This window comes from Hippichthys cyanospilos, chromosome 5 (genome assembly GCF_059441005.1).
Source record: "Hippichthys cyanospilos isolate Australia breed blue-spotted pipefish chromosome 5, RoL_Hcya_1.0, whole genome shotgun sequence".
Lineage (NCBI taxonomy): Eukaryota > Metazoa > Chordata > Actinopteri > Syngnathiformes > Syngnathidae > Hippichthys > Hippichthys cyanospilos.
The window spans coordinates 15,130,571-15,155,443 of record NC_142373.1 but is presented as its reverse complement, the minus strand read 5'-3'; the positions used below and the strand labels follow the sequence as shown (position 1 = coordinate 15,155,443).

At 44.4% G+C, this 24,873-nt stretch overlaps 2 protein-coding genes across 7 annotated transcripts; one reads left to right on the top strand and one right to left on the bottom strand.

Moving 5' to 3' along the window:
• Positions 1-19,532, bottom strand: lrch1 (leucine-rich repeats and calponin homology (CH) domain containing 1). Of its 5 annotated transcripts, none has more exons than XM_088414533.1 (19): positions 19,114-19,532; positions 12,902-13,046; positions 12,485-12,611; positions 12,295-12,400; positions 11,745-11,881; positions 11,302-11,417; positions 10,625-10,712; positions 10,310-10,415; positions 9,830-9,906; positions 9,600-9,685; positions 8,914-9,003; positions 8,750-8,827; positions 8,205-8,241; positions 7,547-7,616; positions 6,976-7,089; positions 6,156-6,265; positions 5,726-5,863; positions 5,575-5,652; positions 1-1,625 (listed from the first exon to the last, which is right to left on the bottom strand). In XM_088414533.1, exons 1-19 carry the CDS (start codon positions 19,379-19,381, stop codon positions 1,464-1,466), a joined length of 2,133 nt encoding a protein of 710 aa, XP_088270659.1. In that variant the 5' UTR covers positions 19,382-19,532; the 3' UTR covers positions 1-1,463. The 5 variants fall into 5 exon arrangements, with proteins under 5 accessions (XP_088270659.1, XP_088270661.1, XP_088270662.1 ...); XM_088414535.1 differs by having other exon boundaries at positions 1-1,583; XM_088414532.1 differs by lacking the exon at positions 1-1,625 and adding an exon at positions 2,292-3,667.
• On the top strand, positions 11,837-23,803 carry LOC148423699 (uncharacterized). 2 transcript variants are annotated; one of them, XM_088414539.1, is made up of 7 exons: positions 11,837-12,073; positions 20,652-20,779; positions 22,028-22,190; positions 22,259-22,388; positions 22,503-22,698; positions 22,795-22,840; positions 22,934-23,803. In XM_088414539.1, the coding sequence occupies exons 2-7, from the start codon at positions 20,710-20,712 to the stop codon at positions 23,007-23,009; spliced, it is 681 nt and encodes a 226-aa protein (XP_088270665.1). In that variant the 5' UTR covers positions 11,837-12,073; positions 20,652-20,709; the 3' UTR covers positions 23,010-23,803. The 2 variants fall into 2 exon arrangements, with proteins under 2 accessions (XP_088270665.1, XP_088270666.1); XM_088414540.1 differs by lacking the exon at positions 11,837-12,073 and adding an exon at positions 20,304-20,322.
• Positions 23,804-24,873: the final 1,070 nt, after the last annotated feature.

The window sequence follows — 24,873 nt, the reverse complement described above, 5'->3', positions numbered from 1 at the left end:
TGCCGATAAAGTGTCACTTTATTGCTTAATGTAGTGAGAAACAACTATGCTGCTTCCAAATTACTGAATGTACAAAAAACACTGTCATTTCCATATAGCGTAAGCTATCCCTAAAAGGAAGTTTTAATTAAATAATAGCCAGTAGGAGGCGCACAATGTTTACATCCATCCATCCATTTTGACTGGGGCTTGCTGGTGCCTATCCCAGCCGTCATCGGGCAGTCAGCACGGGACACCTACTGGTTGGCGGCCGATCTCAGAGTAGAGAGAGGAACAACCATTTCCACTCACACCTGCCTGTGCAATCAATACACATGAACACGGGGAGAACATGCAAACTCCACTCAAGGAAGTACTGGGGCGAGCTGGACTTGAACCCGGAACCTCTGAACTGTGAGGCAGTCTACCGCGCTCTGGTATCCACGTATCCCATGTTATTTGTGTCGTAGGCAAAGTGCATGCTCAAATTAACGCAAGCGGCGGCGGGTGGAAAAAACGACCCACACGACACATCTTGGACCCGTTCTGGTCGTCATAAACGTTGCTCCAAAGGAACTTATTCACTTGTTATCGATCGGCGAAGGTTTGTTACCCCTACAATAAGTCATTTTGTAATGTAGTGTTGTGATTGATTCGAGATTGATATACGGATTCTCGAAAAAGCTGTCGGGACGGGACGGAATAAAAAGGAAACGTCACCTACCAAAATGGGATTGCGGGATACTATTTTTGGGTCGGAACTCCCCAAACTGGTGTGTTCATTTTGCATCTACACCAGCCTACTGCTACTAAGTCAACTGGAACCCGGCCAAGAAAAAAAGATTACGTGAAGAAAAGTGACACTTGTTTGAAAACAACAAGTTCGGAAGCCGTTCAGATTGTTTCTCTTTTGAGACGACAGATGAGATGCCACAAGCATCCTTGCAACAAATCCACACAATGAGAAAAATAGACTTGCCAAAAATATGTCATCTTCAATGTACACAAAGTCCCCTTTAAAATACAATTTGATTGCCCATTCAGTAAAAACACTTGAAGGTTATTACAATTAAATTAAATAGTGACAAATGTATACATTTACATTTCAGTCTTTTTTTGTTTTTTTTCCCTTCGCGGATGGCTGCAAAATCCACATTTTCTTTGAACCCGCAAACTGTTTGGCATTAGCGAGGACGAGGAAAATAAGCAAATTGCCACGGATGCCTCTTGTGAACCCTTGATACAAAAAGAACCCGAGCAACTGAAAAGCTTCCCAAAGAGTGCATCTAGCTTTTTGTCAACAAACTCCGTAAAGTCTTCAGTAAAAAAAATAAAAAATAAAAAAAAGCTTCACAGTGTCTGTGGATTCCAAACGATCAGCTTTCTTTAGGTGCAAACTTGAAAGTTAAAGCCGAAGAGCTCCCACCGTCGGTTTTGTTGACAAGGGCGTGGAGAGATGTTGCACGAGGGGGTCCTGGGCCTCCTCAGATGCACGGTCCAGGTCCGGCGGCGCCAGCCTTGTGTTGGAGCAGGGCGCGCACCATGACGCTCACCTTCAGCAGGCCTTTCTCCTCCAGGATATGCTGCGGCAGGCACAGCTTGTCCTGCAAACAAAGAGCGGGCGGGCGCCACAAAATGGCCGCCGCCTACTTTACAATGCAGCATGCTGGCGCGAGAGGCCAGGTGAAAGGGGCTGGTAACGAGGACGGCTGCCATGTCCCTCCTTCAATTCAAGCTATTCCACTGTCAAAGCGGCCCGCATCCTCCTACTACCCAACCCTTGAAATCCTCAATCGAGTTGAAAGGTTTCATTTGAAGATTCAAAACTCGGATTCACAAGCCTGACTTTGCATTGAAACCACTCCAGTTTGTAAGCCTACTTTGAAACACAAACCCTTCTTGAATCCTTTAAAACTCGAACCTTTTCGAAGCCTTATTTTGCAAACCTTGACTTAATTTAAAACATTACTTTTGAACCCTAACCCTGTTTTGGAACCCTACTTTCTTTTAAACCCTGGCCCTAATCGCTCATTAGAAATTCTACACCTAGTTCAAATCCCTGTTTTGAATGAATACCCTTTCTTAGAGACTCTTGACTTATTCAATGAAATTTGGAGCCAAGGTTGAAATTTGGCCGGTTATTTCGTATTTTATATTTCAGGTCCAATCTGGGCTGATGTTGGATTAAATTGGGGGTTGAATGTAAAAATATTGCAGGTTGCAATTTGGCCATTTTCATGTTAACATTCAAACATAGCACAAGTTTGGAATGGCTCCTCCTCTGCAAGTGTAAAATAACCACACAACACAAATCCATCTGCAATAATTTAACGGCTTCATTAATTATCTTATCATACAAATAGCTAAATACGTTTTTTTGTTTTTTTTTGGTTGCAAACATCAAAGCTGCTTGATCATTGTCAATGTTTCAAGTTTTCAAGGACACAACAAAGCACAAAATTCACATTTTCAAACTAAGCATTTTCATATGGCTTTGGGTGTCAGAAAGGGATCATTTCACACAGTATAGCGTGCTAGCTTGGCTAGAAACCTTTCTAACTTCATTTCAGGAAAGAGATGTTTAAAAAAAAAAAAAAAAAACTCGGTGATTGATTCCGAGCACACGGCATAAGCATATTTATTTAATATCCGCCATCACTTAACCTGTTTGCTAGCTAAAGCCAACTATGGTTGCGCTCGCCATCGCTGCACTCTTAAGACATTCCGGTAGAATTGTGCTAGGTTTTGTGGCTCAGACTTGGAAAAAAAAAAAGCTAAGCGATTCAAACAACAAACAAAAGTCAACACCACTCCACATGCTAAACTGCCCGTGCTAACATGAGGCTACTAGCGTTGGCTTTGTGTTTCTAAGAACATTGCTGATTGAATGATGTTGAAATGGAGACACTTTCAGCTCCAAATTAGAGGGGGACGTTTTCAACCGCAAAACACGTACCCCAGTGACGCGGATCGGGCTGCAGCCCGTCACAACTGCAAAGCAAAATACTGTACGGCCCTTTTCATCTTGAAATGGAAGTCATTTTCTGGGTGGCATTGGCGTGGTCTTCATGTGCTATTTTCGGGTGAAATTGGTTTCCATATTTGAAATTTGACCCATGTCAAGGTTGACACTGGCTTTGTCTCAGCTTGAAATTTGGGCAATTCCCAAATTGAAATGTGAGCTGTTCCCAAATCAGAGTTTTGAAGGTTTTCACGTTCGCATCGAAGGCTGAAATTGGAAGTAGCTTACGTTTCAAAATTGTCTTTCAGCTTGAAAAACGAGCATTTTTGTTTGAGACTGGGAGCGTATTCAAGTTGATGGTTTGGCTCTTTGCAGGTTGTGATTGTGCGAAAATGAGCGACTCGCCCGTCCTTTTGTAACGCGCGCTCCTCAGAAGAAATAGAAAAGAAGTCCGGCCGGCTGTCAGTGCGGTTACGTCTGCTCGCTCCACACGTAGACAGCAAAAAGCAGCACTAGGCAGAGAATGTGAACTAGGCTGTAGCCAATCAGGTCCCACCAGCGGCACGCCGGAGGAGGGGTCTGTGTAGTCACCGAGACCGAGTCCGGCAGAGGCGACGCCGCCTTTTGTTTTTTCTGAGGTGGCTTCTTGCCGACCAACGTCCCGACTGTGACGCACAGAGGTGGCAGACGGCGCTGGATGATGTCATATGGGGAACACAGAGAACACTGGCAACCCCGAGGAGAAGAATGCAGGAGTGGAAACGAAAGTGGGGGGGGGGATAAAAAAACAGACAAAGAAGACAACGACGACAAAAAGGTGGAAAATCCAGGCGGAGAGCCAAAAGAGAAAGAAGAGGCAAGAGGTTAAAAAGTGAGCCACAAGGGGAAGTGGGTATCCATGATGAAAGAGGCGTTACCATGGTGACTAGCAGGGATGCTGACTGGGACCAGGAGGAGGAGAAGATCTACCTCCTCCTGGTCCTGATGCAACCGGCAAATAGAAGCGGGCCAGCCGTGTTTTCTCACCTGCTTGCGGATACTTAGCACACAAGCTAGCAGTGTGTTAGCATGGGTAATATAAAGCCGGCTAGCATGATGTTAAAAGCATGTTCACATGAAGCGGCTTGTATCTCTGCAGTTGACATGGGATTGCTTGGAGCTATCTGCTACGAGAAAAGGAACTGAAGTTATCTAACTGTGAAAACTGGTTGACCTGGTGAGCTTGGTTGAAAAAATGACTTGTGTCCGGAGTTGCCCATTCTTGGTGCTACAGTTAAGGATGATTTCTTCTCCATCGACATATGCGCAATGTTGTCAAAGAAATGTGCCAGTACAATCAGGAATGCGATGGTGATTTTGCGTATATTTGTGCTAATTTCCTACTCGTTCATGCGAATGATGGTGATTGGTTTTGCTCCCAAGAATGAGAGTGGCGACCAAGAAAAATGCTACTGACAATGGCGGGGCGTTGAGAAAAATCCGATCTTGGCCTCTAAGCATTGCCCTGAGCCTTATTCCACCCATGTATTGATCTACCGCTTTAGCAGCACAGCAGAGGTGGAAGTAGCGTGCTAGCATGCACCAAGCTAGCAGGACTGGTGTTATCACGAGTAGAATGTGGCCAGCTATCAGGCGGTTAGCACACAAGCTAGCAGTGCGTTAGCACAGCTAGCAGTTGAGCTGGACATTCCGACGGCAAGGGTGGTCAACATCAGGCTCCCACGGAACAGATGTTTGATGAAGGCAAAAACGCTTAAGCTAGCAATGCTAATGTAGCATTTGTGTGGTTGTTTACATTCAAGTGCAGAGGACGTACATGTAAAAAAAAAAAAAAAAAAAAAAAAAGCATAGGAAGTAGGCGTTCGTTTAGAGGAAGCAGCCACGAAGCAAGTGACCATTAGGAAAGCTGAGCGCTCCCGGATTCGATTCCCCAAAACAGGACAGACGTCGTCAAACCCTCAGCTTTCCCACCAGGACGGCAATGTGACGGTTCCATTTGTCATCCAAAAGCAGCACAAGAGTGACTGGGACGTTTTCAAGTTCACATTCAAGACGCAAATTGGGGACGTTTCGCATTCAAATTGGGGACACTTTGCTTCGTTGAGGGACTGTTCAAGGTTGAATCAGAATTGTTTTCAGTTCAAAATGGGGGTCTTTGGATGAATCTGCATTGATTTTCGCTTGACAATGGGGACGAAAGCTGTGCCTGGTCCAAAAGGGCTGTAATTAGGATTGTTTGGAGTTGGGTCTGTTTTCGGGTTCACTTGGAACGGTTTTTTAAGTAAGAATTTATAGCAAGCCATTTAACGGACGGGGCAGCAGCGGGGTTCCTGCCACCTTCCTCAAAGTTACTTTGTGCCCGTCAAAACGATTCAGGACTACGTCACGCCACAGTCATCTTCTTGCCAATCGCTGTTTCATCACAAATCCTATGAAAATCTTTGATAAAGTCCATTTAAGTTTGAAAATCAGCTTATCTTTTCTGTTCAAATTGGAAGCGTGTTAGAGTTACATTCAGAGGCTTTTATCTATGGTTTGAACATGGGCCTGTTTTCACTTCATCAATGGAACATTCAAACTTGAGAACGTGCCCAGTTTGCACTGAAGATGGGCGTCATGCCACACGGCCTTACCTCAGGCACCCCGATCTTGCGGCAGGCGTCCAGGAAGTTCTCCACGTTGCGCCGGCACTTTGCCATGCTGAGTTTGGGCTGCGGCAAAACAAAAGTCAGCAGAGGATTCCCGGGTGATTGGGCAGGAAAGCTGGGGTGGGGCAGAACCTACCACGGCGGGCGAGGGCACATGTATGCTGGCCACGGAGCGTGGGCGAATGTGATTAGCCAGGTGACAAAGCACCACGCCGTCCATCAGCGAGGTTCCCAGGTCGTCTGGAAGAACCACCTTCAGCCGGCTCTCTATGCTCTGTGAGTGAATTGGGGGGGGGGGGGGGGGGGGGTGTTACATAATTGCCAAAGAGTCATATTTCAATGTTTTCGGAAAAGAAGAGTAAGCGATATTGTAACATCTGTCTCGCAGATGTGCCTTGAACGTAGTGGCAATTGGACCAAAATATATACTGGGCTAAAAAAGGACTGACCTAATATTTGGGGGCTTGTCATTCTAGACATGCCTACCAAATTTGACGTTGCAAAGTCCAACATGGACTGGGGGCTTTAGGTTTTTTGGTTTGTTTTCCCCCCAAACTGATTCTTACATCTCTGAGCTGTTCCATGAGCTCCAGTTCTTCTCGCAGCTGCTCCATCTTCCTCCTCATGGTGAATTGAGGGTCCACACACTCGGCGCTCTTGTGGCTGCGTAGGAACACTGAACACCAAGTACAAATAGAGCAACAAGCAGAAGAAGAAAAACACGCATTCATTCACTTGTGGCCATTTTCAAAACCAAGTCCCCCGTCAATCTTGCCAACTGGAATGGAATGAAAACATGTGGGGGGCTTAACTCGAGAAGTGTTGTAGATGCCGGAAATATTGCGCTGTCCATCTACAACAGCATTCGAGTTTGTATTTTTCTGTCAGGATGAGTTGCGTTCGCCACATTTTATGACCATAGCCTCATTATATTTTCTTTCATCCACACAGTGAGCGCCGTGGAAGTTTTTGACTGATTAAAAACGCCACCAACACCTTGAGGCAGTCGTGGCATATTATGCTTATCCGTCCCCTTTTTCCACACTGCCCTGAAATGGGCTACATTATGAAGACCTAGCCGAAGAGGACGTAGCCCGATTTTGCTTCAAAGGACCAACATTTTCACCAATAAAACACGTGTGCATGAGTCTTGTTAGTCGGCATCTCACGCGAACAAACGCGTGGGTTTTTTATCCAACTTCATTCCCAAATACTTTTTTTTTTTTTGTCAATTGACTTCTGTTCCTTTTAAAAAGTGGTTTCTCTGACAAAAGCAATTTCCTGTGGGAAAAAAAGAAACCTTTCATATCCCACCCCCCCCAAGAAAACCTAGGGCCATGATACACAAAGAAGTGACGCCGCTGAAATCCGAGGCCCTCGACCTACCACGCTCTGGCACGCCTCCATTGACACGGCTACGGTGAAAACTTCCAAAGAGGGGCGGGGCCTGTGAGAGATGGGTGGGAGAGGGAGGAGGCGAACAGGGCAGCGAAGGAGGGGCTACAAGGTCCATGCAGGCAAGTGCATCATGGGTAAAAGTCCATGCATTGCAACAGTCGTAAATAAACGGGGTGAACAAAAATAGTCAAAAGGTGTCAAAATGGGAGGCGGTAACACCAGACAGCACACACAAAAAAAAAGATTCAATGTTAGCTTCATTACTCATAAGCAACACATCAACATATGCAGCCAACAAAACCGAAACAACTACACCGCTGCACTTAGCATCAAGATGCTAAGTGTTTGGCGCCATTTGGCCATTCAAGCTAGCAAATTACCATAGTTAGCGCAGACACACAACTTTACGACGACGTGGAGACAAATTTACTACAACGCAGACACAACTGAAGTTTGCTATGCAATGCGCTGTTAAAACCCTTGGATTTGGACTCTATGTGAATCGAATGCTTAATTGAATGGGCATGTTTACTCTTATTTAGTATTCCAAGGTACTCACCAGAGCGAGGTTTCAGGCCAAAAGGTGCGCTGGACATAGTGGTAAGTCTGCCCGCAGACTGCTCCACTACCTATGCATGAAACAAAAAAGTATTTTCAGGGAAAACACTTCAAAGACCTTCTGTGGATTTGAAGTCTTCTTCAGATATTTTTTGTGGGTCGAATTAACAAGAATGGATGGATAAATAATTGCGATCAGATATGGCCACCAATTTCTATGTTGCTATAAGCAGCAACCTCTGAAATAGTCAGATGGGACCTAAAATGCAGATGGAAAAGCAAAACGGAAGACTTCACATGTCTTTTCAGACAAGGCTTCTTGAGACTTCTTTGTTTTCCTTTCTTGGCTGGGTCAAGTTATCAAATTTTGCTAATTTTATGCTCCCAAGTGAAACTGGCTTCACTGGTTGAATTTTTCCCTCAAAGTTCAAAGAAATAGAAATGAATTGCTACTGAAAAGCAAAATGGCAGACCCTCTATGTCTTGACTTATCAGCAAGTGACTGGATTTTAAATGGTTGTTCATTGTTGGTAAATGAAACAGATTTCCAGGCCTGAATTTATTAAATGACTGGGACTCTAGGAAACAGATATAAAATGACAATAGCTGAATAGTTGTAGGTTCTTTCAAATGGTGTGCGTGTGTGTGTGCGTGCATACCTTTGGCAGGCCGACGTCGTCGTCGCTGTCCTGCCCGCTACAGGAGAAACCACAAGTCCAATTAAGACGCATCAAAAAGGCTTATCCACAAATACATAGTGCAAAGTATACACAGTGCTGCGTAAAACCGCAGATGGGTCACAATAAGCCTCCTTTTTGTCCTCATCCCAACCAAGTTCTCACAGACCCTCCAGCATCCCATTGGAAGCAGAAACATGGCAGACAATGCAGCCACTTTTTTGCAGAAAAATGCAACAATTGTCCAAAAACAAAAGACAAACTTGAGCACACACAAAAAAAACATAATTAGTCACAAAGTAGACCCATCGTTTTTAACTATTTTGACAGACAAAATACCAAATATAAAAATAAACTAGTGCCGACCAACAATACATTTCTTAACAGTATTTTCCATGATTAATCACATTTTTCAACAAGTATTTCCTGTAACATTTGTCACACGTGAGTAAAATCTTGGTATTAATGTAAAATCATAAAAGAAAAAAAAAAAGTGTTTTCATGGGCTGGAGTCATAACAGGCTTACTTGACTGTCTGGCCTACAGCAACCGTTCCCAAGGGGTATAATCGCACGGCGCATGGGTCCTCTGGCTGAGACTTGATTCTGAAGCAAAGGCATCTGCTTCAGAGGGAATCGGGGACACAAAAAGGAGGGGGCGGCGCACGCAGCCCAGCTCGCTGAGCGCTGACCTGCCAGGATCCCGCCCGAGTTCAGCAATCTCTTTCAGCTGGCCCGTCGCATCCGGGTGCGGTCCGCCGTCATCCCCCGTCATCTTTGACCTGAACAAGATAACAGTGCAAATTCGTTACAACAGCGTCACTGAAGTCCATAAGAATCCAAATCGGAACATGTACAAAACCACACATTGTTTTGTTTGAAAATTGTTAAATTAATTTAACTTGTGAAATCTCTTTAAAAAGTGTTCATGTTAAATATACTGCTAATGATACAAAATCCGTGAGAATTCAAATCGGAAGGTCCAAAACTCCATCTTCCGTCATTTGCATTTGTGGAATTTTTAACTAAAGGTGGGGTGCTGCCTTTTTACTTCCTGCTGGCACCGGAAAACATTTTGCTGCTAAATTCATATTCCACAAATGCAATCACGTATGGATGAGAGGAGGAACATTATTGTTATTGTCAAAAACTTGACCTCCCCTTTAATTGAATGCTAATTCATTTCATTTTTACCTACTGTGTGTATACTTTTAAAATAATTTCATATTGGCTTAAAAATGTATACAATTTTTTCATCACGCGTATGAATCCGAAAAGTAATAAACTGTACATCTAACATCTCAGTTACATTATTTCAGGGCCCCGCCTCCTGCCCGAAGACAGCCTACAGTAGGCACAAGCACGCTTGAATTCTTACTCGTGCCCTGACGTCCAATGCGAGTCTTCGTCGATCCTCAGCGGCTCGTCCAAGTCTGCCGCTGCCGTCGTTGCTGTGCGGCAGCCCTGAAAAACAAATGCACGTTGCGCACCTCTTACTAAAGCATGACTTTTTAATAGCCCAGTGCAGTGCCATCTTTTCTGAGCAAATCCAGTCCAGCCTGTTCAAATGAACATTTTTTTCGGTGGCGGCCCGACTTGTGAACTCGCCTTGCCGGAGGTCAACCGCTCCGTCCACGCCGGATCAGGGCTCTTCTCCATCGACTGTGGCGCCTCCCAGCATGGATCTGCGCGGGCACACATAGGGCAGATGTTTTGCAGTGTCTGTTTCCATGTCCAATTCCGTTTCCGATTTCCCACTTAGGGCGCTTAGGTGTGAAAAAAAGTGGGGAAGGTTTAACATTCTGCTTTGTTGGATTTCATGTGAAATACAAAATCAGATCAAATCTACTGTTGAGTTGAAAAAAATCTATAGGTGAAAGAGGCTACTCCTTTTTAAAAAGTGGCACAACCAAGCAGCACAACTTCACTGCTTGCTCTTACTTTAAATATAAATTTGATTTCTGTGTGACACGTACTAAAAAGAGGATCCGCAGGTAATGTGCGGAAAGGGCTTCCATGGGGTATGCTTAAATTGAACGACCCAGGCGAGGCTGATTGAAGGCTATTTAAGGGGACGCGCTCACGTACCCGACAGGGAGCCGATTCGCTCACTGGAGTCATCTTTAGCGAGTCCGTCCTCCTCGGTGATGTGACTCATCGGCGCGCTGAGGCTCAAGCTGTCTTCATCCGACGGCTGCCAACACGCACACACAAGAAAAGAATAAAATAAGATGATTTTTAAAACTAAAAATGAATTTGATAATTCATCTTTCTGTGTCATTATATTAGAGTTGATGGAACAAGATTTCAGTGGCTCAGTGAATAAATGGTTATCACGTCCGTCTCACAGTTAAGGGAGCCAAGAGCAGCGGCTATGACCATTACAAAAAGCGTTCCGCGTACCTCTGTTGCTGACAGCCTCTTGTCTCCAATGTCGCTGCCGATTCCAGAGTCACTGTCCTGCTTCCTTTGCTGCTCCGTGTCCTCCACGCTACAAAACCACACACACAACTAGCATGTTGGTTTCTCTCAATGGACACACCAAGAACTCACTTTTTTTAAACTCACTTTCATGAATTGATTTTTATTTCATCTTACAGAGGAGGAAAATATATTATATTATATTACAGTGCTCCCGTTTGCCTGCATCCCTGTGTCCTAGACACATACATTTTTGGAGGGAGGCATACTTTTAAATCATATTTTTTTTGCCCATCTACTCCAGCAAAACTTGACCATTTAACGAACATTTTTGACAACTTCGTCCGCCGTGTTTGTTTAGATCTTGCCGAAAAAAAGAACGCCGTTGAGAAAAAAAAGAACACAGCTTTGTTTACATCGACTGGTGCCCACTGTGAGGTAGCCACTATAAAGCAACATCATCAGCTGGAAAAGGCTAAATGTCGATTCGACAGAGTTTCTTTGTGGATGACGCAACAGGCCACAGATTGGGATGCCACATCTATTGAAGGAACTCTCACAATTTGAGAAAGGAATGCACATACAACTGTTGGTGCTTCGTTTCCCTCCTTAGTAGCCATTGCTAGCTGCTAGCAAGAATCTCCCAGCACGCAACTCACCGCGTCAGACTGAGGCGATCCACGACGGGCAGGTAGAGTGCGTCGGTTATCTTGTCACTGCGACACGCCTCCATGCTGAGATACTTGAAGATGTGAACTTTACCTTTCAGACAGATCTGACAGGGCAGAAATACAAGAACAAGTTTAAATCCTAACAGAAAGCTCAATCGCATGGAGGGATATTGTACCAAGAGGGTTTCAGCTCTTCAAAAAGGGATGTGGGCCAAAGGAGGCTTCTAGACATTGTGGATGCAAACACATGCACACACATTGTGGACAAAAAACATTTTTATGTTGCCATTTTATGACTTGTGTAGAACTTGGAGGGGGCAAACCGTGTATTTTGTGAAAAAGCTGTAATGTAACAGAATGCAGGAAAAAGTGCAACCCTGTGAATACTTTTGGGATACAGAGGCAGAAGCAGCTGAGACGGGCGGCCGTACCTGTGCCGGGGGGCTCTGCAGCGGGTTGTTTTCCAGGCGCAGGGCCTGCAGTTGCGCCATCTTTCGGTAGCTTAGTGGAATGGTGGACACTTTGTTGCACGAGAAATCCAACTTCACCAGAGGAAGGTCGGCCAAGTCTGCACGTAGCATGTTAAGACTGTTTTCTACCTTTTCTTAGCATGAGGACGGAGGCGTTGCATGCTTAAAATTAAATGTCCACACAGGTTATTGATATGTTTGATGTTGGCATATAAAGTCTTAGCATTGTGAGCAGTTCCTATTTAAAATAGTATCCAACACCAGGGTACAGCTGTAAAACTCCTTACCAAGTAAGTTATGCATTTATGTTGTTGTCTCACTGTTGGTTAGTTTGCATAACATTACAGCATATTAGAATTTTATTGGTTGTCAGTGGGCTGAAGCCCAGGGCTTGTATGATAAAAATATTATGTATCTGTGCGGCCAAAGGTTACACAGCTAGATCCTAGCATGCTAGGTATTTGCATTTATTAGCATGTCCAGTTTTGCTGCAGCGTTGGTGCAGACCGACCTTCTGGAAGGACGCAGAGCAAGTTCCGCCGTACGTTGAGCTCCCGTAGCGCCCGCAGTCGCCCGATGTGTCGAGGTAGAGTAGTGAGCTCGTTACAGCTGATGTCCTGCGGGGTAGACGAAAGCAACTTTACATTTTTTTTTCTTTTCGTTTTTTTGACTGGACCGGCGGAGTACGTACACACACTCACCAGGTCCATGAGACGCCGCAGTTGTCCCATGCTCTCGGGCAAGCTGACCAGTTTGTTGTTGCTGGCGTTAAGGACTCGGAGTGGTAGCGTGCACAGGCAGGCTGGTAGTGAGCTCAGCTGGTTGCGACTGAAAGGATGCTTCTATTACTCAACAGTAGGATTCATTCAAAGATGCCTTCCGATACAGTTTTGTCCTTTGTGATATCGTTAGTGTAATAGCACGTGTCATTTTCCTGCCTTACAAAAACGAGCACTGATGAATTATGCTATTATAGTAAAGATCAACAATAGACAACCATTCTGATTCCATATGACATGAGTCAGTCTATCTCAGATGCCACAATATGCCAATTAATATTACATACGTTTGGTTGGATTGAGGTTGCGAAGAGCCTCCCATGTTGAATGTGTACATACCTGAGGTTGAGCGAGGTGAGCGAATGCAGGCTGATGACGGCGTCCGGGATACTCTTGATGCAGTTGTGGTACAAGTTGAGGCTCTCCAAGGCCACCAGGTGGCACACTTCCGAGGGCACGTCCGACAGGCGGTTCTTGGACAAGTCTGAACAACCAAAAAGCCTTTTCAATGCAAACAATCCTCGCTCACAACTGCTAGCTTTATGGACACTGTTAGCAAATTTTGGCTACAGGGATGGCTAGAACAAATCATTTACTTCTGTGAACCTTTCTCTCTGACAAGAAGATTCCATCCGTCCAACTGCTTGTTTTCCACACTTTTTGTTCAGAAACCAGTTTTTGCCGAAACAAACTCATGTCCTATTATATAAAAAAAAACAAAAAACGCTTGGAGCAAACGTATGTCAAAGATCACGAACTAGGTTTTCTGATACATTTATTTAATTAGAAAGCAACGATAAAGACACCCTCACACATACATACTGTAGGCATCTTTGTAATTTGCCATCCATAGTACTTTTCCTTGAAAACTGTGATTAAATTCGGCAAAGGTCGACACATATGGGCTGGGTGTAAACCCTGCTTGTGTGTGCGTGTGCACAGCAGCTGCATCCTCAGGAAAAAGTCAAGACTCTTCCCTGTAATAACAGACTCCAGCAAAAATACAACAACAAGACGACGCCAACATGTTGTCGTTCTTCATCAACGCCATCCTACTCCTCATCACCAAAAGAAAACAAATTTTGCTGTGGGGAGATGCACTTGTTTACTTAGCATGTTGGCAAGGATCTCCACAGGTGCTTCTTTAGTGAATGCTACAAAACATGAAATGAATAAACCTCACTCATACAGTTGCATAAAGCCACGTGCAGATGGACCCACCGATCAGACATCATTCCTTTGGTCACACACCCCGTGTGTAGACAACGGAAGCCACGAGCCGGAATGTAATCATGGACGCATACAAACAATGGCTAAAACGTAGTTGTTGACAGGGAAGCATCAGAAGGAGCACGACCCCGCTGTCGACTGAAAATTACATCATTATCATGATGGAGGCTGAGGTCTGGATTTGACCAGATGATGTCTGTAAAATGAGCTGATTGGCCATTACCTGAGCACCTGTGTTTTGTTTCATTTATTTATATTTTGCAAAAAGTGGTCTTGGAGCTGCAAAATCAAAATTAATTTCATTTGAAGTCCCCCCGACCAACAACAGCACAAAACCTGAAGCTACAACTGTGGCACAAACACAAAATGCAGGATTCAACCACAGTCGTGGCTGTTTTACAGCTGAGGAAGCAGGCGCGGTATCACACACACACACACACACACACACACACACACATTCGCAAATGCTCAAGCACACAAGCACGCTGACACAAACGCACACACAAAAACACACATGTGCACATTCACTCAGGCATCTGTACACACCCACAAACCTCGCTCTGTATTTTTAGCAGCAAGGATGTCACATGACACAGGGGCAGCGAGCGCGAGCCGCTACATAATCAACATCAAACTCACAAAGTGTCGTCCTCCCACGGTCACATGACCCCCCCCCCCCCCACCCCAAAATATAAAACAAAATGACAAACACGAGCCATTCAGCAATGAGAGTGTTTCTGCATGAATGCAGCTTGTGCGAGAGCAGGCGAGCGAGAGCACATACTCGCATGAGTGGCAGCCAAAATGTGTGTCAGCACCAGTGTGTGTGTGTTTGTTGGGGGCGAAGACTAGAACTGCCTATTTTTGCTTTGTACAATTTCTAAACAGACTAACGTCATGAATTCCAAATGTGTCATGCTAGCACAATTGGATTAAGTATTTGATGTTTCCAAACATGACAGAGGAGCGTGACAACCCTAAACGTAGCCAAATTCTAATCTAATCTAATCTAATACTATAGACGCATTGGATCGGAACACACCTAGTAATTGGCCTCTTAATCCTTTGCCTTTTTTTGTGTTCATGATGACATTTGAAAGAGTTCTTTGATGTTTTGAAGATGAGTTTAAGTCTCGAGTTTTAGGCCTTCATATTGGAAAATGTAAAGACAACCTACTCACGACAATTTGGAAAGACCACGTTCTCAACCCCCATAACCACTTCACACATGGAGACACACAGGCATAAATGTGACATAAGAGGTTTCTTATATCGTCAAGAAACCAGACAAAGGCTAAATATTTCATTTCCTGTGGATATTGTTACATAAGGCAAAGGTCTTCTTGGTGGCCCACTGTCAATGCTGGCCTGTCCCACTTAGGTGCCTGCCTGCCAGGAGAAAGTAGGACGAGGAGAAAAGCCAGCCAGAAAACGGGATGGGTCGCGCTCATTCCGCCTTTGTTCTCATTTTTGGAAGGAATTATAAGTTCGTTGTCATTAGCGTTATTAGCCCATTGGGACTCGAAAGGGACACAAAACAAGAGCCGGGATGGGAAGCTAAAAAGGCTGGGTTGATGTCAAAACACACAAATGCTCACACACGCTCGCAAGGGTTTGCTGACAGCTGAGCAAAATGTGGGTCAGCGGGGGTGGGGGGCATCAAAAGCAAAGCGCTATTGTGCTAACATCGCTAGGTTAAAAAGCCAAAGTCACTCCACTAAAAGCATTATCACTGACAAGTGAGCATGCAATCACTGATACATTCTCAAAAATATTTTGAAAATTGAAGCCAACAGAACTCAGCAATTTGATGGGCGATTGTCCAAACTCGGTCCTTGAGGGTCGCTGCCCTGCATGTTCTCCAGGTTTCTTTCCCTGACACACCAGATTCAAATGATCAGGATGGGTATCAGGCTTCTGCTGAGCTTGCTGAAGAGCTGATCATTGGAGTCAGGTGTGTCAGGGAAAGAAAACAAGAAACCATGCAGGATAGCAGTACTTCAATACAACCCCAAGACGGCATTCCATATAAATGTCTCTTCGAAGTAGACCAAAAAAAAAAAAAAAAAAAATCATGAGAAAACATGTGCAAAACACACACGGCAAATTTGAAATGTGCGGAGCTGCAGAAGTGTGGAGTCAACACTTTGCAATGGAAAACTCCATCCAACATTCTTGCAAATGCCTTTAAACGTGTTTGTTGGTTAAATGCAATAAACATACCATTTTCCCATTATGCTATCAAGCATTAACTTGCCCATGCATAGGTTTCAAGTCAAAACCAGTTTGGGGGAAAAATGCCCTGGTTTAATCTTTTAGTCAAAGAATATGTTCAAACGTAGTTGCAAGTACGTAAGTGTATGCCAGACCAGGCAGATGGGCAAAATGAAAAAAATATGCAGGGATTGAGGTGTCGTCATTCATCTCTTCTTCTTTTGTGGCTCATTTTGGCTTTCTAGAGTCACTTCAAAACATCAACTTCAACCCCACCCAGCGCGAGACACAAATGGGTCAAAAGTTGAACCGCTCGCCACTTAAAAAGCTTCCCAGCAACAAATTTCATTTGACCGAAAGCCAATGGTGTGTGCCTGCACGCAATCACGCTCATTTCTGCACGCTGTCGTGAGCTTCACGGTGTATTACTATAAGCCTCCAGATAGGTGCCGTAGAGCCACTGTGACTGTGTGTACTTGATTTTGGCCTACATTTGGGGTGTCTGTGTGTGGTGGGGGTGGCTACTGCTCCACTTTATTTATTGAAAAGGATTTGGTGTCTGTCATATTGGAAGACGTCGCAGGCGATGTCGTCTTTCAGTCTCGCCCGTGAAATCTGCAAATGTCTTTGTTTCCTTTGGGGTGCTCTGATGAGATGCAATAAATCCCAAAATAGATTTAGCTTTGGAATTGACCTAGTGATGCACTAATCATTTGGGTTTTTTTTTTTTCTTCCTCACCTCACAATTTTAAAGTGCTCTCTGATTTGCATGAAGCCTTTTTGGCCGCAAATGTGTCCAGAGGGAGAATTCTGAACCGCTATTATTACTACTACTAATACAAATAATACTAAAACAAATAATACAAATACTAATATCAATACAAATAATACATACCGCTACTACTTCGCACCAACAACAATATCCCAAAAATCATGTTCAATCACTAATTTATTCCTCCACCCCCACAAAAAAGAAAACGCTCATTTATTGTGCTGTCATTGTACTAGAAATTGTCCAAAAAATTCTGCACTGGAGCCAATAAAAAGCCTTTAATCATCACCCAAAGCAAACAGCTGTGGATTGCATCTTTGGCCAAGGTGATGCGAGATTAGCTGAGGACGCATTTTCACAGATGGAATTGTATCAGGTTGCGAATGTGCTTTAAGGCCAGGCTAGCCTTCAGCGCTGAAGCGCTACTTTAGAGTAAAACCTAGCTCACCACGTCCCTCTCCTCATTTGCCAAAAACTTTCAATATTAAAGTGATGCAACACTGCAGGACTCCTACACACCGTGGGAGGAAGCAGACATCGAAATGATATGATCCATTTGTGTCTTAATAAATAAGAGCCACTGATTTGTATTCGTCTGGGCCATGTCAATAATGCCAATCGAAGACAACCCTAACCCTATGTGGCCTGTTCCTGCTCATTTTGAACACACCACCACTTATGTGCCAGTTTGAATTGGCGGCCATATTGCCATAGGACGTTTTCACAAAGTGGTGACATACATACATTTGCATGTTGTTGTTATTTTTATACAAATGACTGATAATTGAAATAATTTACATGGTTTAAAGCAAAAGTGTCGAACTCCAGTCCTCGGGGGCCAGTATCCTGCATGTTTGTGAATCCTCTCTCTCAAACACACCTGATTCAAGTGATTATGATCATTTTCAAGCTCCTGTCAATGAACTAATCATTTGAATCAAGTGTGTTGAGGAGAGAAAACCGGAAAACATGCAGGATACTGGCCCTTGAGAACTGGAGTTTGACACCAATGGTTTAAAGCATTGAAATCCCTAAGATTACTGAATATGTAATTATTTTAAGTAGGGCTTAAGCTAAATTAGGAATCTTAAAAAGTTATGATACAAGCATGTACATTTTTTGAATGTCACTAAAGCAAAAAAAAAAAAAAAAAGACTAATTCTGTTTCTAATTTGGGATAGATCTCAAACTCTTATCGGTTCTACAGCCCCACTGCAACCATTGCTATGGAAAACTGTCACTGAGTTGGTGCTGAAAAGTGAAGCCTTGCAGTCAAAGGGTTGTTGCGGCACGGTGCCTGCACTGCACCGCACTTGGCAAACCAGCTGCTTCTCGCCTTCCAGCGGAGGAAAAGATGGCCTCCAGAAAACAATGAGCTGGGGTGCGGCCACTTCCCGTGGCTTTGGGGTTAGCTTCCAGCCGGTCAGTCGGCTAGCTAGCCAGCTAGCGTGTTCCCCCGTCCAAAGATACCCTGCTCAGACTAGTTTAGAAACGTTTCACAAGAGCTAGACATGAGGCCTCGCTTTCAACCAGTCACAACCAGAAATGATCAAAATAAACGCAGCCGCTAATGTTAACTTTAGCCGATAGCTGCGTTTTAACTTGAGGTACTACTACACTATGCATTACAATCTCTACTTTGCTGCAATATTAGGTGCCCTCATACTCCAAAGTCTCCACTCGGCTGCATTTCACGCCACCCTTGGTTTTACCTCATTTGCCTCAATGCAACTGTTAGGCTCCGCAGTCTCCCTTTGCTGCGATTAGTGCTCCGCAGTCTCCACTTGACTGCCGTATTACAGTCTGTAACCCACTCCGCTGCCAGCATGGCCTTGTTCTATAAATACTGTTGTAGCGATGAGACATTGTATGCTCCTTTGAAAAAGTGAATCATTTGAATAGTACCTTACTGATTGCTGTCATTCAAAATAATTGTAAGAAACCATTTTCATTCAAATGTCATTAGAAATAATTGTAAGAAACCATCACTATAATGCTGCAGCTCAATCTCATCTAAACACATGTTATGGAACAGTAATAACAAACAACAAAGGTACATTTTCGATTTCAGAAGGTGGGGGCGGTTCACATCCAGATTGTTACTATCTGGGTAGCATCAAAGGTCGTTGGACTCCCACGCCGATTGATGCTTTGTTATTCGTAAAGGGTATTAAGCTTGAAAAGTTGCTACTCTCCACAAAAGTGTCCAATTTGTGGTGACGCAGAACCCGCTCCCGCCAGTGCGGGGCGCGCCCCCGTGGCTGTTTGTTGACCACACGGGGCCGAGCCGCGGGCTTGTGGCGGGTCCAGGGGGACTTGCACGTGCGCCGCTTACCTGCCTCCACAGTGTCGCTCAGGTCCAGTCGGGCGGCCGTCCGCGGGAACTCCTTGAGTTTTCTGGCGCTGAGGTTGAGCGTGCCGCTGAGCGTCGCCTCCTCCAGCGCTCGCTCCAAGCCGCGACCGCCGGCGCCGGACTGCGAGGGCCCGCCGTCGTCCGCTCCGTGGCCCGGAGGAGGCGGCGGAGGCGGCGGCGGCGGAAGAAGAGGCGGCGACGCCGACGTCGCCGGCTGGGCGGCCAGGGGTTCTGATCCTGGCATCGCCATTATGACGCTAATGTTGCTGCTGCTGCCGCCGTCGGTGGCGGTCCGTATCTCGGTCCGCTCGCTCGCTCGCTTCGTGCCGAGTCGGTGGCGAGCGGCATCAAAACTCCCACGGCCGACAGAAAACAAGCTAGACCTGCCGGCGACACGTCCGCTCGGCACCCTTTCAAAATACAGCTACCGGAAATTGACGCAGCTAGTCGAAAAATGTCGACGCCGACCCACTACGCTTTTTACGCTTTGGGAAGGGGGCCACCCCGAAAGCTGCGCTACAGCGACATCTGCTGGATGCAACGGATGTCGCGGCAACGCGAGACATCTTTTATGGGTGTCAAAAAGCACATTTTAAAATCACAATTTCAGTCGATTACACGCTACAAAACTATTACTGTAACTTTTCATTGCACGAAGGAACCTCAAATGTGTGCCAGAAAAAACAGACTGTATTCCGGGTGGAAAATTTGAATTTGGTTAGCCAAGATTTTACGAGCCTTTCTCATCATGGATCAGTTGAAATTTGCGCTGAGAGAACGGTGGTTTTAAAGGGACAGTGTGTAAGATTTTGATCGTTTTTCACTAAAAAGATTAAATTAAATGATTGAAAATATCAAAAATTTGCAAATTAACGTGTTCTAAATAACCACCAGTACGTTTTGAATATAATCATAAGTCTAGCTATCTATATTACATGGGGGGCACTTCTCCGTAGGTGGCCATGTTAGTTTTAGCGATGGGCAATGGTAAATGCAGCACCTCCTGCTGGCCGTAATGAAAAACCGTCTAACTGTTACACACTATCCCTTTAAATCTCATAATATACCAATTGAATAATCGGTGTCTTTTTTCAATGGACATATAGTAAGATACCATACCGAGTGAGTGAGTGAGTGAGTGAGTGAGTGAGTGAGTGCTAACTGGTGACCAAGCGCCATCGCGGCACACATGTATGTATGTGCATGCAGTATTCATAACATAAAGAACTTATATACGCTGCAATTACATTTATACATAGAATAAATGTATTGTTTATTACACAAAACCCCGAATGTACATTCCATATTAAAAATTGATGCATACTCGTTCAAAAAAAAAAAAAAAACAGTCTACTGCAAAGTATTGACCATGAGGGTCCTGTACAGAAAAGATGGGCCTCTTGAAGTGTATAAAATGTGGCTGAAACAGGAAGTTCACTCCACTTACTGCATTTTGAGCGTTGACACACAGGAAGTGGCGCCATGCAAGCTCACGCCCAACACACGCCATCCATTGACAGGTGAGAGGGAAGCGGGACCAAAAGTTCCGCTGTGGAATTCTTCTCGGGGCTGCAGGTCATGTCCCGTGGACCTCACCGCCGCAAACATGTCAGCTGGTGCGTGGACTCGCCACCTCCTCCCACGCCAGGTACCATCGGTATCCTGCATTCAGACACTAGACGCTTTTGCAAAGGTTTGCAATCGCCAAAACGGGTCTGAGCGGTTGGGTACGTCAGCCAAACAAGCTGTTAAAGTTGTGCCTTATGCCACTGTTAAGTCAAATTTACACTATTTTTGGCGGTGGTGGAAAGCGAAACAAAGTTTGGTTCAAATTGTTCCAAATAGTAATAAGCAATGAGCAAGTTACCTTAAAACTGTAATGCATTATTTATTACTTATTATTGTCATTTCAAAGTAATTATTTACTGTATTTGAAATGTAATGCATTACTTTTATATTACTCTCACCACCATAACTGGAAATATAGATTTGCGGTTCTAAGTGTAGCTAATTACGTTCATTACACACCCAGTGAGAGGTTGGCTTAAGGCTAAAACTAGTACAATCATTTCATCTGTATTGTATTGTAAACTTTTGAAGACAAGATAGAAAACATTTTTTTTATTTTATTTTGATGCATGATACATTGTTTATGCTGTAAGCAGAAACAGTGAATGCATTTCACAATATCAATGTTAATATTCATATTCAAGATCAGTTGGCTTACTTAGAGACATGTTTAAAAAATAAATGGTTTTGGTGGGGCTAACGTTAGCACCTAGCCTACATCATTGCCTACACCATAACTATTTATATACTATTATTGATAGCAATTGTACAGTGAAAATTAGCATGAGCTTACCTTGTCATTATTGCTAGTTGCAACAGGGACCTTGCTAACGGATTCCAAATGCTGGTGAATCCACTGTGGACAGCGGCAGCATATCTCCTAACAAATCTTCTAACCTCTTGATGTCAAATTGTCATCTCTGTGAGAGAGCGTAATCCGCATGTCTTCTTTTTGCTAACTTCACATTACTATGGCCCCGCTCTAAATGCTATGTCAAATTACTGGGCCAATTTTGCCAAGTGGACAGCTTTTTAAGATTTCATGCACGAAGTGCATCTAACTATTATATATGTTTTTTTACTTCATCTCTGACGACATGAAAGTAATGATCCTATATCCATCTTGTGTACATATTGTCCATATTCAAACTGGCATTTAGGGATTCATTTTGTGATCAAAACGGGCAAGAATTTAGTTGATCTGGTGGGTCAGTCAAAAACAAATTGACTCAATGGTTTGGGTCACTCATTCAGACCAAATGCTGCACCGGTTGATCAGGTCTCTTAAGATTTCAAGCATGTCCCACAACTTCATACAAATGATCAGGCCCTGGTCTAAACCAAGAGGGCGTGCCCGAGGTCCACGCTTCACCTGTGCAGTCCTGCAGCCAAGCATCCGACCAGGAGTATTCAGAGACGGAGTCCACGGGCCCAATATGTCTTCGCCGGAGCAGCCCAGTCATTTCTGGATACCGCAGACGCCCCGCTCAGTATGTGGACTTGTGAAATTTGCCTGCATTCATGATCCAACTTGACTTTCTGCTTTTGCTCATTTCAGGCCCGTGGAGCCTCATTTCGCCATGGGAGGCACCCCCACCCATTCCACCCATGGAACGCTCCGATTGGTTGAGAAGAAGTGCAGGGGGCAGGGCATGGGACACCACGATGCTCAATGGGAGCTGGAAAAGGTGACTCATGAATATTGATGGACTACTCTCACCCTTGGGTTTAGGGTTTCAGGGTTCCAGTTTGGATTCCCGTTGAGGCTTTGGGGATTTTTCAGGTTGGGGCTTTGTGTCCAGGAAAATGCTCACCTGCTGATGGTGGATTTGGTGCTGGAGATGCTAGAGGTACTGCAGTGGACTCTGAGCCAAACGGCCAGCACTTGCCGCAGGTCTCGACGTCCAAGCGGTGAGCAACATCAGCACCGCCACAAGGACGAGGAGGAGGACCGGTCCGCGCGCCCACAGTCCTATTCTCAAGTGGCACAGCTGCGAGGTCAAACGTTTTCTACAGCTGAACACTTCAAACCTAACCTTAAAAGCCTAGTTTGAAAACAAGAGCTTGAAACCAGGTTTGTTTGTTTGAATGCAGGTGGCGGCGATGAGGCGGGCTCCTCATGGTTCTCCCCTCTCTGGAAGTGAGACAAACACATCTTTGCAATATCAAACCCTGTCGATATACTTCACACAGAGCCGAGCGTCTGTTCTTTTTTTTTTCCTCCAAAACGCAGAGCTGAGTGCCTGGGTCGACAGCTGCTACTAGATTTTGAGAGACGCTGCTTTTCCTCACAACAGGCTCCACTGTGAAGTCCCGGTAGTCGAGGTCACAGGTCAGACCGCTGGAAGGGCCTTCAACTAACTCTAACCAAGTGACAAGAAGACAATTGTCCAGAATCAAGTGGACCTGGTTCCGGCAGGCCACGAGCATCAACATTGGTACTCGGTTGCCATGCAGTCCCAAGCTTTTCCACTAGATGCCAGCAAACACCAGCATTTACGACGGCTTTTGAGGTCTCAAGGTGCATGGCTTCCTGTCAAGTGTTTGCACATGATGACCCCTCCCCTCTCCAAACCACTACCACCACCTCTGACCTCGTCGCCTGCATTGCGTTGAAGTGATGATCGAGTGTGAACGCCTCGGCAGAACAGAGTCTACTTTGTGGTCCATGATCACTTTGTCCCGCTTTTATTTCATTAGGCTGAAGGAATGCTTTGGATTTTTTTTTCTTGAATGGGAAACCTTCAAGACCTGCGTTCAAATTGCCTGCCAACATTTTTCTTTTCTGATGCACTGCTCTGATATACAGTACTGTATTTTGGCCCATCCATATCTTCGCATTACGTCATATTTAATGGTCCGTGCCTCTCATTTCCATGACAGCATTTACTACACACATCATATTTGAGCACAGCTAATGCTCATGTACATCAGATTGAATGCTTTGTGTGCCTTTAGGATATTTACTTTGTATATTTGATATGTTATTGTTTTTGTATGTTATTGTATATTTAATATGTAATACGTCATTGTTCGAACCGCCCCAAAGTTTCAAGTTGGCTTTAGTTAACTACAATCAGAATTAAATATTACATTCAGTTTATGGACTGCTGTATATGAGCATTAAATCTGATATTTTAGATGTAGAACAATAACACACAATGAACTATTAGTTCTTGTGTGTTTTGTGTCAACACGAGACAGTATCATTATCAATATTTTCCTCGTTGGCTATAAAGAAAATCATAAAACTTAGGTGTCAAACTCTATTCCCTGAGGGCCGCGTGTTTACAATGTTGATATCTCAAACACACTGTTTCAGAAGATCATTTTTAAGGCCCAACAGAGCTTACTGCGGAGCTAATCATTTGAGAGAAACACCAAAAACACCTTCCCTCGAGGACTGGAGTTTTTTACACCTGTATTAAACCATATAACTAAAATGGAGTCTTTAAGTAAGAGATCGATTGCATTCCACCTTGATATCAGTATTGCTGTTGATTAATTACAGTATTCTTTATTTTTTAGGTACCCTAGTGAACAGAAAGGGGGGTAAAAGCATTTTGGTTGCCCCATCAAATCACTGGCATGGATCCCAGTCCTGGTAAGTGTCACACACCCCTTTCTCTAAAACTCATTTCGCATGTGAGACTAAATCTAGTTTGACAGCGAGCATATGTCCAGGGAATATTTTGAAGCCCATCGTATTCACGGCTCTGGTCTGCGCATGTCAAATTCTCCACACCTCCAGTATTGCACCTGATGCTCTAAGCACCTCTAACCGAGCGCCTTGACGGCACATTTCATGCTGTGTACATCTGCAATATCATCAGTCATATCTAACAATGAGTCTGTTATGCTATATTTCCCTGGATGTACAGTACGTCATCATTAATGGTTTGTCTCTGTATGCATATTCCTTTCAAATGTCAAATGTATCGCTCAGCAGCCCTTTACAATGGATGCGATATCAGATAGTGAAACTTGGGTGGAAGGACGCATCTACCCGTGCAAAATGCAGCTGCACTTGGCCGCCACTTAGAGCTGAGTGGAAAAGTTGTTTGAAAAAAATCTGATATTTTACCTCCTTTTCTGGACATCTGAAAATGATATCAGGCCTAATTAGCGGTCATGTGATCGGGATCGGGACATCCCTATTTGAACTACAGTACT

Coding starts and splice junctions, on each gene's coding strand:
- lrch1 (XM_088414532.1), bottom strand. CDS start 19,381: ATGGCGATGCCAGGATCAGAACCCCTGGCCGCCCAGCCGGCGACGTCG. Junction 12,612..12,901: donor CTCACCTCGCTCAACCTCAG/GTATGTACACAT, acceptor GCATCCTTTCAG/TCGCAACCAGCTGAGCTCAC. Junction 6,266..6,975: donor TGGAGGCGTGCCAGAGCGTG/GTAGGTCGAGGG, acceptor CTTGGTGTTCAG/TGTTCCTACGCAGCCACAAG.
- LOC148423699 (XM_088414539.1), top strand. CDS start 20,710: ATGTCCCGTGGACCTCACCGCCGCAAACATGTCAGCTGGTGCGTGGAC. Junction 22,389..22,502: donor CTCAATGGGAGCTGGAAAAG/GTGACTCATGAA, acceptor CTTTGTGTCCAG/GAAAATGCTCACCTGCTGAT. Junction 22,841..22,933: donor TGGTTCTCCCCTCTCTGGAA/GTGAGACAAACA, acceptor TCCAAAACGCAG/AGCTGAGTGCCTGGGTCGAC.